The sequence below is a fragment of the Geotrypetes seraphini genome, chromosome 8 (assembly GCF_902459505.1).
Source record: "Geotrypetes seraphini chromosome 8, aGeoSer1.1, whole genome shotgun sequence".
NCBI lineage: Eukaryota > Metazoa > Chordata > Amphibia > Gymnophiona > Dermophiidae > Geotrypetes > Geotrypetes seraphini.
The window spans coordinates 21,984,498-21,998,034 of NC_047091.1; the positions used below are offsets into that span (position 1 = coordinate 21,984,498).

At 41.2% G+C, this 13,537-nt stretch overlaps 1 protein-coding gene across 1 annotated transcript in view; it reads left to right on the plus strand.

The window, feature by feature from the left end:
• The window catches only part of PSMB2 (proteasome 20S subunit beta 2), a 40,081-nt gene extending 26,836 nt beyond the window's left edge, over window positions 1-13,245 (plus strand). Inside the window, exons 4-6 of the mRNA XM_033957492.1 lie at window positions 3,820-3,982; window positions 7,293-7,342; window positions 13,022-13,245. Of these exons, the coding sequence (XP_033813383.1) occupies window positions 3,820-3,982; window positions 7,293-7,342; window positions 13,022-13,123 (315 nt within the window). The 3' untranslated portion in view covers window positions 13,124-13,245. The remainder of the gene's footprint in view (window positions 1-3,819; window positions 3,983-7,292; window positions 7,343-13,021) is intronic.
• The last annotated feature ends 292 nt before the right edge of the window (window positions 13,246-13,537 follow it).

The window sequence follows — 13,537 nt, forward strand, 5'->3', positions numbered from 1 at the left end:
TACTCTAGAACGCATGTACCTGCTTGAGCCTTCAGAAATAGAGACTTCCCTGTCCCCATGGGAAACCATCCCTGTGTCATTCTTTAAGGAGAGAAGGAAGAGTCGGAGTATGATTGGGCCCAGCCAGTGACCCTCGAGCCTTGCATTGAAGAATGCTGGTGTAGAAGGACTGAGGTTGAGACGGACACTAAAGGATGACATGGGATGGTTATCTGCAGGGATGGGGACAGATCCTGTTCCCATGTCATTTTCTAAAAAAAAAAAAAAAAAAGTTTTTTCCAGAGAAGGGGAATCAATAAAACTAGAGGACCTGAATCGAGATTGCAGGGTGGTAGATTTACGAGATGTCAAGAAATTATTTTTCATAGAGTAAGTGATTGATACCTGGAATCCTCTCTCAAGGGAAACGATGAAGACGAAAACAGTGATGGAATTCAAGAAGACATGGGAAGAAGACTGGATTCTTAATTAGAAAATGGATGGTATTTTTGAATTGATTGAATTTGTGCTCTATCCCTATCATAACAGGGACGATTAACGATGATATTTAGACATATCTATGTTATTTGTGATAATTGGAGGGAAACAAGATTTTATGTATGTGGTATGGAAACCGTATAGTTGTATGCGGTGTATATACATTTTTTAATAAATAAATTAAAAAAAACCTTAAGTGACTGTATATGTATTAAATGGTGCTTAGATGGCGACTCCGGCTGTGAGGAACTAAGGCAGGTGCTGGACAGGATGAGGGAGAGGGCTTTGATGGCACCTCCAGTAGTTAGCATGAGAGGTCAGACTTCTACGCTCCGTGTCCCAAAAGTGGCAATGAAAGACTGGGATCAAGTGGTTTATTCCACATTCATTGCTGGTTTAATCATGAACTGGTAATGAACGACTGTTGGGCAGTTGTGTCGTCATCTACTATTTTACTATGATCTGTTCTCTTTTGAAGTCTACACACATTTTCCTGGAGAGAGTTCAAGGACTTTGTGAAGTCGTAGCCTTCCAAATCTAGTTGTGTGGGGAACGACTGTAATGGAGAGGAAACCACTGAACACGTCCAAGGGATGTCGTCGTACTCGGTTCTGCACCTTAATTCTCAACAACCCCTTTAGCAAAACAGGGAAAATCAGGTCGTGAGAGGTGTAAACATGAAATAAGTCAAAGAGTAGTTCTCTAGGGTTTACTGTTTCCATCTTCCAAAGGAGACACATGGAAAGGTTTGTATTTACATCTGAAATGCTCAAGAAGCAGGGTGTGAACAAAGGTGCACCATGCCGCCATGCGTGGGAAGGATTTCAGGAGCTGCAGCTTGCACAGATGTATTGATTTAATTAAGCTGCATAACACCATTTATTTATGCTTAAGCATCTCGCACCTGCAAAAGTTGGTAGCTTACAGCCACACAATAATTTTTGAGTTCTCTTCTGTACCACATGGTGGGCTTAAGTACCAACCTTTGTGAGTGTGTGACAAGATGCTTTTGCATATCTTCTAGTGATTAATTAAATCAATACATCTGGGGAAAAATGAGTCTCTCTGAGGTGCCTTGAGCATATTGTGTATCCTGGGCCATCTTTTCATTACACTGCGTCACTTCACAGATTCAATGACAACAATCGCATTCTCTCTATCTTGTCTTCACTGTTTCCAGAATATTTGAAAATCAAAATATTTAATTACGAAGAAGCATGATTGTGCATGTCATTAGAGAAGATAGCTCATCCGATTGCAATTTTCTGGGCTGTTCTGTCTTCTCCAATCCCCCATAAGTGTTGAGTCAGTATTCCTAGCTGATTATCCAGGTCACGGCTTAGCCGCCTTGGGCTGAGAATAGTCACTGGATATCCTTACACACTGCCTCTGTACTATTTTGGTAGCCCCAGGGTGGTGCAAGGGAGAAGCACAAAATTATCCAGAGCAGACAGCTCTCAAGATCATCAGTGGATGAAATTGTGGTCCTTTTTATCCACTTAGCTTTCTAGTGCTGCCCCGACAGTGGCACTGAATATCTGTATTTTAGAAAACTAGCACTCATCACTGCAGCTGAATATTGAGCCTTTGAGACTATAAGGGATGAGGGAAATGTTGCCCACCACACTGAGCTAAAGGATGTTGGATTGGTCCTGATTTAATTCGTTTTCTCTACTGTTCTTCCCAAGGAGCTCAGAAGTTAAACATACATAATATACAGTTAACGGTTTCCTTCCTGCGACCTTTGGAGAGTTTTGCAAGCTGAAAAGAATATTTCTGAATTTAGGATAAAAGTAAATGCAACATTTTCTGCACAGACTTGTAGCAATATATTTTTAGTTACTCTTTGATGTGATATTTGTTTTATATTGTGTACAGTATAATCTCATTTTATTCTGTTTTGTATAATTGATATTATGCTGCAATTTATTATGTTATGTTTGTAAGCCACTTAGGGCTAGATTTACTAAGGACACCGATCGTGTCCCGACCACTTTGCGACCCATTTGTTCCCCAACCCGATTCACTAACCTTGGTGCCGAGCAACCTCCGATCCGATCCGCACATGTAAATGAGGGGCAGGCAGCGATTCACTAAACAAATCTGGAATACCGACTGGGCTGGCCGATCAACAAAAGAAGCGACTTCTGGGGACCAGTCGCTCATGTGCTTTCCGACTGCATCTCCTGCTCTCTGCCTGGATTCTTCTGCTCTCCTGCCCGACTCTCCTCTCGCCACCTTGCTCTCTGTCCTGAATCTCTTGCTGCCCCAACACACTGCCCTGAATCACCTCCTCTTGCCCTGCTTTCTGCCCCAAATTTCTCTTGCCGCCCCGACTCGTCGCCCTGCTCTCACCCCGAATCTCCTCTTGCCACCCCGGCTCACCGCCCTGCTCTCGCCCTGAATCTCCTCTCGCTGCCCCGACTCCTGCCCTTCTCCGCAGTGCGAGCCCATGGGTTTAAAGCAGGTTAAAACCATGGGCTCGTGAAGTATTAAAAAGTTTTTAAAAAAAAGTTTCCAGCTCTACTGGGCACGGAGGGCCAGTGCATGCGCAAAGAAGATGGTCTGCACATACGTCAGGATCGCTGGAGAGCGATCCGTGTGGTCGGTTGGGGCGTGATTCCAATCGCCCTCATTTGCATGAGGGCGCTTCATGAATCAGCCCCCTGGCCACGGATCAGATCCGTGGCCTTAGCAAATCTAGCCCTTAGTTAGATTTGCAGCACATAAATATTTTAAAATAAGTCATTATGCCATATTTATAAGATGGAACGAGCTCTTGCTACGCAGAAAGGGACTTACAATAAGTTTATAAAGATCTGGGGGCCAATGGAAAAATATTGTAATGAGTAGACATCACTTTTTATGGGAGATTATATTTTACGCATTGGGGGGTGGGGGGTGGTATATTTTCCATTGAGAGTTTGTTTTTATTTCTTTAGGTAGGGCGGGAGGGAGGGGATTAATATTTGTATTTAGATGATTTGGAAAGATGTTCAAGTGTTGTATTGAAATTATAATGATTATATTTCTGTATACTTATTGTATGTTTGAAAATGATTCATGAATTTTAATTTCAGTAGGGTGGGGGGTGGGGATATATACTTTTGTTCTTGATGATATGATTAAGATTTTCAAGTGTTACATTGAAATTTAATGGATATATTATTGTACACTTGTTTATGATTTAAAATAAATAAAGAATAAAAAAATAAAAGAACTTGAAAAGCTTTCTCTGCTTCAGAGGTGTTAAGGATCAGTTATCTAACTCGTCACCTGTTTGTGAAGTGTGGTGCTCTGAAGTGACGGTGTTCTCTGTTGTTTTGATTTACTTTGTTACAGACCCCTTACCATGTAAACCTGCTTCTGGCTGGCTGCGATGAACATGATGGCCCTTCTCTGTATTTCATGGATTACCTGGCAGCCCTGGCTAAAGTTCCTTTTGCAGCCCATGGATATGGTGCATTTCTGACTCTCAGCATCTTGGACCGCTATTACAAACCAGGTGAGGATGGAAAGTCAAAGATGCAGTGGCTTCACCCGCCCGAGTCTTCCTCAGATATCAGAAATGTTAAACACGTGCTATATTATTGTTATGCATCAAATGGAACATTTCTTGACCCTTGATTTGCCAGTGGGAGTTTCGTAGGAAGCCCCTACTGAAAATGATTCATGTCCTTTCACCCGCAGTGTTCCCTGCTGGTACTAGCCACAACCCCTAAAGTCAGTAAAGTTGTGCACAGAATTGCACAAGCAAATTAACAGTGGTGGTTATGCTCAGAGTCTAATTTAATCATGAGCTCCTGATTGGTAAAGCCCGACTTAGTGCAGGAAGAGGCAGTTGGAGCATATAGTGAGTGATTTCCTGCACTCGCCGGCGCTCCGGCTGCTCTCCCGCTGCCCTCTCCAGTCTCCCTCGCTTGAAAAACCATATTCGTGTTTTTTCAAGATTCGCGGGGGTTCCTGGAAAGGAACCCCCGCGAATATCGGGGGAATACTGTATATACTATCTGATCACCCAGCATTGCCCGGATATTTTTTTTATCCCAGTCTTCTGGTATTGATAGACTTATATTCAGTGATTATGCCTGGAACATGTCACCCCCTTTTTACCATGTCACCCCTTCCCACCCCCACAGTGTTTTTCCCCATATAGTAAGTCATATGTGTACCAAGTTTGATTGAAATCTCTCCATGTGTTTCAGAGTTATGCAAACATACACAGATGCATCTGATTTTATTTATTTATATATATATATATATATATATATATATATATATATATATATATATATATATATATATATATGAAAAATTATGCACACAGATGGTATTTTCATTCCCCAACCTAAAACCATCCCCTAGAAAATCTCTTGTTCTTTATTTTTATAAGAATTAGAAGTGTATAATTCCTTGTAAAAATCAAGAAATTGTGTTATAATATCTTTTGTGTTGGTATGTGTGTTACCTTGTATATCTTTAATTGCAATAATCTTAGATTTTCTTTTCTTTGCTTTAAGAAAATTTGCTAATAATTTTCCTGCTTTATTTGAATTGCCATAATATTGTACTTGTTTATTGAAAATATCTTTCCTCACAATTTGAGAAGAAATCTCATTATATTTAACTTTTACTTTTAACAACTCTTGTAATGTATTGTTTTCCCATTTTGTAATTAATTTATTTTCTAAAATTTTTATTTGTTTTTCCATATCTTCATATTGTTTTTTAAGTTGTTTTTTAATAAAAGCTGAATATGAAATTATATTTCCTCTCATTGTTGCTTTAAAAGCATCCCATAAAATTTCTATATTAATGTCATCAGAAGTATTAAATTGAAAGAATTCTTGCATTTTTGCTTTAAGATCTTCTAAGAATTTCGAGTCTGCTAATAAATCATTATTAAATCTCCATATTGAATTAAATTGATCATTATTGTAATTCTGAAGGTTAATCCACACACCAGCATGGTCTGAAATTATAATGGGATCAATTACTGCTTTTGATACATGCTGTGCTATGTTATTATTTACAAATATATAATCAATTCTTGAAAAAGATTTATGGACTTGAGAACAAAAAGAATATTCCCGATCATTAAAATGAAGGATACGCCATATATCTATTAAATTACAAGATTGTATTAAATTATCTAGTCCTAGAAAATCTCTTATTGAGAATCTAATCTCTCAGCAGTGATGGAATAAGGGGAGGGTAGACTGCCCCAGGTGCCATCTTTGTGGGGGTGCTGGCACTGCTCTCCACCCCCCTGCTCCTTCCCATTCCTCTCCCAACGCACATGCCTTGACCACCCCCTCCCCAATACCTCTAGCTCTTTGCTAGTGCAAGCAGCAGCTCCAACTTGCCTTGGCATTCCCCTCTGATGTTATTTCCAGGTCTTGCAACTAGGAAGTGATTTCAAGGGAGAACCGGCGCGGGCAGCAAGTTGGAGATGCTGCTTGGGGTGGGGGAAGGGGGGCGCCAGTGCCCCTGATGCCTACCACACCCCCGCCCTCACTGTGCCAGGGACTCTCAGCCACATTAAGGGTGGGCAGGTTTCAGATGGCTGACTTGCGTGCAGTGGTGGAAATTGCCCACCTGGTGTGCTTAGGTGTCAAGGCATGTGAAAATGGTGACTGGTTTGTGATTTTCAGCATTACGGGCCACGATGATCTTCAAGACAAAAGAGCTCCTGGGTGTTCCACGAGCAGCACCATCTGCTGACACTCCAGCCAGTCCTGTGTCCGGATTTGAAAAATGTTTCATAATACTAGTACTGTACTAATCACATTTTGACATTTAATTTTCCCTGCTTGGAAGAGCTTACCATCTATACAATAATTGTAAGGTGGCATTTGAGGATTGGTTTTGGTTTCCACCTTCCTGCCTAATGCTACAGACAGAATGAAGTATAAGTAATAATTCCCACACAGGTGTCAAAGTCGGTCCTCGAGGGCCAGAATCCAGTCGGGTTTTCAGGATTTCCCCAATGAATCTGCATGAGATCTATTTGCATGCACTGCTTTCAATGCATATTCATTGGGGAAATCCAGAAAACCCGACTGGATTCCGGCCCTCGAGGAGGGACTTTGACACCCCTGCCCGGCCTAGAAAGATGGGTAGATTTATTTTGAAAACGTCGAGCAAATGAAAAGGCCACTTGATGTCATATTAAAAGCATCCCATTGATCCTATGACCCACTCTCCAAGCAGCAGCCCATAAATATTTTTGTCTCTCCCCACAAAAACACATTGTGAATCAGTCTGGCCTGCCCCCATCGTGAATAGAAAAACTGAAAACCAGACACAGCATGTCATCCGAGTAATAACTGTTTCTTTTATCCAGTGCTGTGAGGCTACAATGTGCAGCTCACACGTGCCAGTCTCTATTATTTAAACTAACACCCAGCAGGATGTAAAGCAAAAATGCCCCACCTCCCACCCTCTTCTCTTTATTCACTAAGTGCACCCCCCCCCCCCCCCCCAAGGCAGATGGAGCTGATTTAAAACCCTAATAAACTCCGAAGAGACTAGAGCTGGACTTTTCCTGAGCAAGTTCCTGGCCTGTGAAGAGGCAGAATTTGTCATGCTTCTGCTCAGTGGAACAAATCGATTCTCAATGGCTGGTTATAGCGCAGAGTTGCTTCAGCCCTTACCACTGCCCGATTACATATGGAATGTGTTTACTCTCTGTTTTTTTCTACGTCTGGATCTGCCCAGCAAAAAAAAATTTCAATTGAATAAGCAAAGGTCTTCAAGTTTTGAAAGTTTCACGTTTAATTAAAACAGTGTGGATTTGTCTTTCTCCCCTTCAGGTATCACACGTGAGGAGGCAATAGCGCTTCTTAAGAAATGCTTCGATGAGGTAAGTGCCTTTGGGCAGGGTTTCAGCTCATAGCTCGTGTAGTTCTCTGGATACTTCTGACCATGCCAGGAGAGCAGTGAGGTTTACGGTAGCCTGGGTTTAGAAAGGTGAAAATGATGGACATGAGAAACAGAGAGAGAGAGAGAGAGAACCGATCTGCACAGAATTGGAGAGGGAAATAAATCTCTTATTCCGCGCTGCTTCAAAGACTTGGGGGCCTTTCAGACTGAATTAACTTAAGCAGAGACCAGAAGCCTCCATTTTAAAAACGGCAGGGTGTGCTTTTTATAAATATATATTAAATACGTATTGTAGAATATAGTTACTAGCAGGGACTCATTCAGGCCACATACACAAAAGTAGTTGACATAACACAAACTGTATGCAAAATAATAATAATATTGAAACGGAGAAAAAATAAACCTCAATTGTGAGAGGTTGGGACTACACAAGTGCCCAGCCCTCAACACATCATCACGGGTTTATAAAAAAACTCCGCATACATAGAAATAAATAGGGCTTCCATTCGTACAAAGTCACATTTTTTTCAAGAACTTTTTTGTGTGTAATGACAGCTATAAACACCCAATTCCATGTAATATACATGTCAACAATTGGTGACCAGAACCCCAAGCTTGACTATATTAATAGTGAAGGCTACAGCTCAGTTTCATTTGTGTAAGTTGTTTTGGAGGCATGGAGCACAAAAAATCACAATTAAGGAAGAAATACACTCATCTGAAAGTGTGAAATTTCAACAGAGGCTTTCAACTCTTAATCCCGACAGAAAAGACTTTCTGTTTCGCCAAGAACAGGCTACTTCAGGGGATATATGCCATCTTCGAATGTCTCCTTGCGTCTTACAATCCGATGGAAATGAAGCCGGCTCCTCTCAAAATGGAGTTGGCATTCGAAGATGGCATATATCCCCTGAAGTAGCCTGTTCTTGGCGAAACAGAAAGTCTTTTCTGTCGGGATTAAGAGTTGAAAGCCTCTGTTGAAATTTCACACTTTCAGATGAGTGTATTTCTTCCTTAATTGTGATTTTTTGTGCTCCATGCCTCCAAAACAACTTACACAAATGAAACTGAGCTGTAGCCTTCACTATTAATATAGTCAAGCTTGGGGTTCTGGTCACCAATTGTTGACACGTATATTACATGGAATTGGGTGTTTATAGCTGTCATTACACACAAAAAAGTTCTTGAAAAAAATGTGACTTTGTACGAATGGAAGCCCTATTTATTTCTATGTATGCGGAGTTTTTTTATAAACCCATGATGATGTGTTGAGGGCTGGGCACTTGTGTAGTCCCAACCTCTCACAATTGAGGTTTATTTTTTCTCCGTTTCAATATTATTATTATTTTGCATACAGTTTGTGTTATGTCAACTACTTTTGTGTATGTGGCCTGAATGAGTCCCTGCTAGTAACTATATTCTACAATACGTATTTAATATATATTTATTAGTCATTACGATTGTATCCCAGAAACTTGTTAGTTGTGCTTTTTATAAAACATACAACATAGAGTACACGTGAGTTTGTTCCCACCTTAAAATGTGCCACTTAGATGAGCTGGAGAGACTGCTTTTGTGACCGCATGTAGCAAGTACTAATAGCAGTCATGAGTTGAACCTTTATGAGCAAACCCTCCCCTAGTTCTGGTGGCAGGAATTTACTCTGGATCTATCGGGTACAGTACATTGAAAAGCGCTCATAGTAGATTCCAATTTCTCACACACGGTTGATATTTTGGAGTGCTTTGTCAATTCATTTGTAAGTGAAATGGTAAAAGCAGTCGGCCATTTCCATCCCTTAAATCAAAAACGGCGGCGGTCTCTGGTAGAGAAAATATTTCCAGCGAAAAGCTGTACCAGCAGACCCGAGCAGTTTTAAGTCTTTGAATATAAGAACAAGGGTAAAGGACAGACTGCGAACTGCCTTCTCCAGCAGGGCTTCAGTTTTACAATGTGGCATCGAGAAGTGACTGCAGGTAATTGGTAGCGGGATGGGGTGCAGTGTGGCTGTCGTGTTCCTGATGGATTGACTTCAGTGACTATCCCACACAGCCAGTTCAGCGGAGACCTGTTAACTAGCGTACATTTGGCACGCTGTCAGGTTAAGCACACTAACAGAATTATCCTTTTATTAGATTTTAGTTGTGTGTCAGACAAATTTTGTACAATGAAGCTTTCAAAGAACTTTGCAACTAACAGGTTTATTCACTTAACAGGTTTTATAATCATGTTACATCTCTTGGTACGCTAGGCTAGCGATTGTTCCTGCTATAAATTTGATCTTGCCTATGGAAGTCAGTCTGCAGTCTCAACTAAAATCCATGCAAATTTCAGCATGATTCCCTCCTGACAAGCATTGTTTAGAACGAGAGAGAAAACGGCTGAATTTTGCCAGTGACCTTAACACTTGCTTCCAAAACAGGATTCTGAACCACTATGTTGAATTGTGCTGTTCTGTTTTGCGGAAATGATTCTGGTTCCCTGTGTAGTGCACTTGCAAAGTGTTTGTAAAGGTAATTTCAGCAAACAAAGGCACAGACTCATCCATAAGAGAAGTGAAAGCACTTGAACCCTCTTACCCCAGTGCCACGTCTAGTAAGCATTGATGGACGGGAGGGATCAGCTGGGGCATTTGGTAGCGCTCTGGGAGTTAACAGAGGGCTTTAAGTAGCATTAAATGCCCCAGCTGTAGGGTATTATTGTTCAGTTACTGATCAATGTGAGTGTTTGGATGCAGTTCTGAATGTCAGAAATACTGTTTCTGGTGTACCAAGGCCCGCCTCTGTTTAGCTATTTATTGGGTTTAATAACCCATCCTCCCCAGAGACCTCGGAACGGGTTCTGATTTTGCAGTCTTAGCTACAATGCGCCGTCACATAAGGTTGCTTTTAGAACAAAACAACAACAACAAAAAAAAAAACAGAGGTCCAACTTCGTCTGCAGTGAAAAAACAGACCAGAGCAAACAAACCAAAACTGCAGACTTGTACACGGTGCAGGCAAATTTTATTTTGACAAATAAATCTTAACTAAAAACCTTTTACCAGACGGGGGACCCAACACGGTCCGTGTTTCGGACAACCTTCATCAGGGGTCCATGGTAATAAAGGTAAAAAGAAAAATATCACAAAAAGAAGCCTGGAAAAGTAGCGTTGGTAGCACACCAGTGAATCTCCGAAATGCACTACAAGTTTTTACTGTGACGAACTTGTAGTGCATTTCGGAGATTCACTGGTGTGCTACCAACGCTACTTTTCCAGGCTTCTTTTTGTGATATTTTTCTTTTTACCTTTATTACCATGGACCCCTGATGAAGGTTGTCCGAAACACGGACCGTGTTGGGTCCCCCGTCTGGTAAAAGGTTTTTAGTTAAGATTTATTTGTCAAAATAAAATTTGCCTGCACCGTGTACAAGTCTGCAGTTTTGGTTTGTTTGCTCTGCTTTTAGAACAATGCATGGAGAGGTAGCTTCTGACGATACAAAGTCCATCTCTTAACAATTTATCACAGAGTATGCATTACAAAACATAATCATTAAATATACGAATAAAAATGACATTTTTTTATATGAAGTGCTCAGTGGGTTCAAGCAACAGTGGCTCATGGGACCATCACAGCACTCCAAAAGTCCCAGACCGCCCAAAACCTTCAAATAAAGCCAAGGTACTTATCTATGCCTTATCGGCAGTGTTATTCCATTTCAGCCACTACTTGTTGCCCCTCGTATGCTGTTACACTCCCCTTTGAAGTGACCCCCCCTCCCCAATCTAGATTTTGCAAAATGCTTTCCCTCATGATTAGATTTCATCCGGCACTTGTATATTAGAAACATAGAAGATGACGGCAGAAAAGGGCTACAGCCCATCAAGTCTGCCCACTCTGCTTACCCACCTCCTGTCTATGCCCTAATGACCCAATTTTCTTATCTTGACCCTCGTAGGGATTCCACATGGGTATCCCATTTATTCTTAAAGTCTGGCACGCTGTCTGCCTCGATCACCTGCACTGGAAGCTTGTTCCAATGATCAACCACTCTCTCTGTGAAGAAATACTTTCTGGTGTCGCCATGAAATTTTCCGCCCCTGAGTTTGAGCGGGTGCCCTCTTGTGGCCGAGGGTCCCTTGAGAAAGAAAATATCATCTTCCATTTCGACACGTCCCGTGAGGTACTTAAATGTTTCGATCATGTCTCCCCTCTCCCTACGTTCCTCGAGAGTGTAGAGCTGCAATTTGTTCAGTCTCTCTTTGTACGAGAGACCCTTGAGCCCCGAGATCATCCTGGTGGCCGTCCGCTGAACCGATTCAATTCTGCGCACATCTTTACTGTAATGTGGCCTCCAGAATTGCACACAGTACTCCAGATGAGGTCTCGCCATGGCCCTGTACAAAGACATTATGACTTCAGGCTTTCGGCTGACGAAACTTCTATTGATACAACCCAATATCTGCCTTGCCTTGGATGAAGCCTTCTCCACTTGATTGGCAGTTTTCATGTCTGCACTGATGATTACTCCTAAATCTCGTTCTGCTGAAGTCCTAGTTAAAGTTTCTCCGTTCAAGAAGTACGTCCTGCATGGATTTCCGCTTCCGAGATGCATGACCTTACATTTCTTAGCATTGAAGCCTAGCTGCCAGGTTGAGGACCAACTTTCCAATGTAAGCAGGTCCTGCGCCATATAATTCTGTAAACTGCATTCACTTACTATATTACATAGTTTGGCGTCATCGGCGAATAGTGTTATTTTACCTTGAAGCCCTTGGGACCAATTATAAACACCTCCTATTTCATATACACCACTTACTGGTATATATTCAAGCGTCACAAGCATCCAGATTTACCACCATTCATCACCCTAAGCTTGATGAGTCAGTTCATCTTCAGTTCTACTTATAAGTGGTTTCACTATTTGAATTCTATTGTTTATTTTTTCTTCATTAACTTTAAATACTATAAATATAACCTTAGAAAAGTTTAATTGACTTATCTTTGTGGTCTTTCGGGCAGGGATCAGTAAGCCGACATGTTTCGCTTAAAAGCTTTATCAAGGCGGCATCCCTCATCTGACCACTTTTCAGCTGTAAGAACCCCTCCTGATGAAGCAGATTGGGGGGGTCACTTCACAGGGGAGTGTAACAGCATACGAGGGGCAGCACGTAGTGGCTGAAATGGATTAACACCGCCGATAAGGCATAGATAAGTACTTTGGCTTTATTTGAAGGTTTTGGGCGGTCTGGGACTTCTGGAGTGCTGTGATGGTCCCATGAGCCACTGTTGCTTGAACCCACTGAGCACTTCATATAAAAAATTTCAATTTTATTCGTATATTTAATGGTTATGTTTTGTAATGCATATTCTGTGATAAATTGTTAGAGAAGTATATTTTTTTTTATACAGAGGATTTTCTCCCTATTTTGGCCTATTTTATACAAAAGTACAGAAATACAAAGCTACACATTATATCAAGGAATTGTTTAAGCAGTGCTTTCCCTTGGTCAATAAAAACTATTTGTTGCGTCCTTCCCTCCTCGTCCGGCATGCCAGGTTGGTTTAGCGGCACAGAGCTGATGCGGGTGGAGTGGGTTAGTGGCAGCTTCGAGGTACATGTTCAAGAAGTGTCTCATGGCTTCTGTATTCATGGTCTTTCTTTTTCCTTATTTCAGCTTCAGAGACGCTTTATCTTGAACCTACCATCTTTCAATGTCAGGATCATCGATAAAGAAGGCATTCATGAGCTAGAGAGGATCTGCTTGCAGAAAGTCTAACCCCCCACGCCTTCTCTAGGATTCATTGATCTCCACATTATCTTTTTTATATTGTGTAAGCTCTTCAAGTGTGGCTCATGTATAAAACCTGTGAAATTTTAAATAAATGCATAACATTGGCACTTGTATTTATTTATTTAAAAGGATTCGTAATTCACTTATTGTAACATCTGGGTGAACTGCCACCAAATATACATAAATCAACAGTAAACTAGTGTCCTCTCCCTCCTCACCCCAAGTAGAATTTTTTATCTGCTTGGGCTATGCCGTGTCTAGGTAAGTGAAATTGACATGTCAGCCATCATGCTTTGGCTTTATTCAAAGTGGTCTGACGTCTAAAGTTCATCCAACCTGATTATTTATCTGTCTGTTAACAAGTAAACATAGAAACATGATGGCAGATAAAGGCCAAAT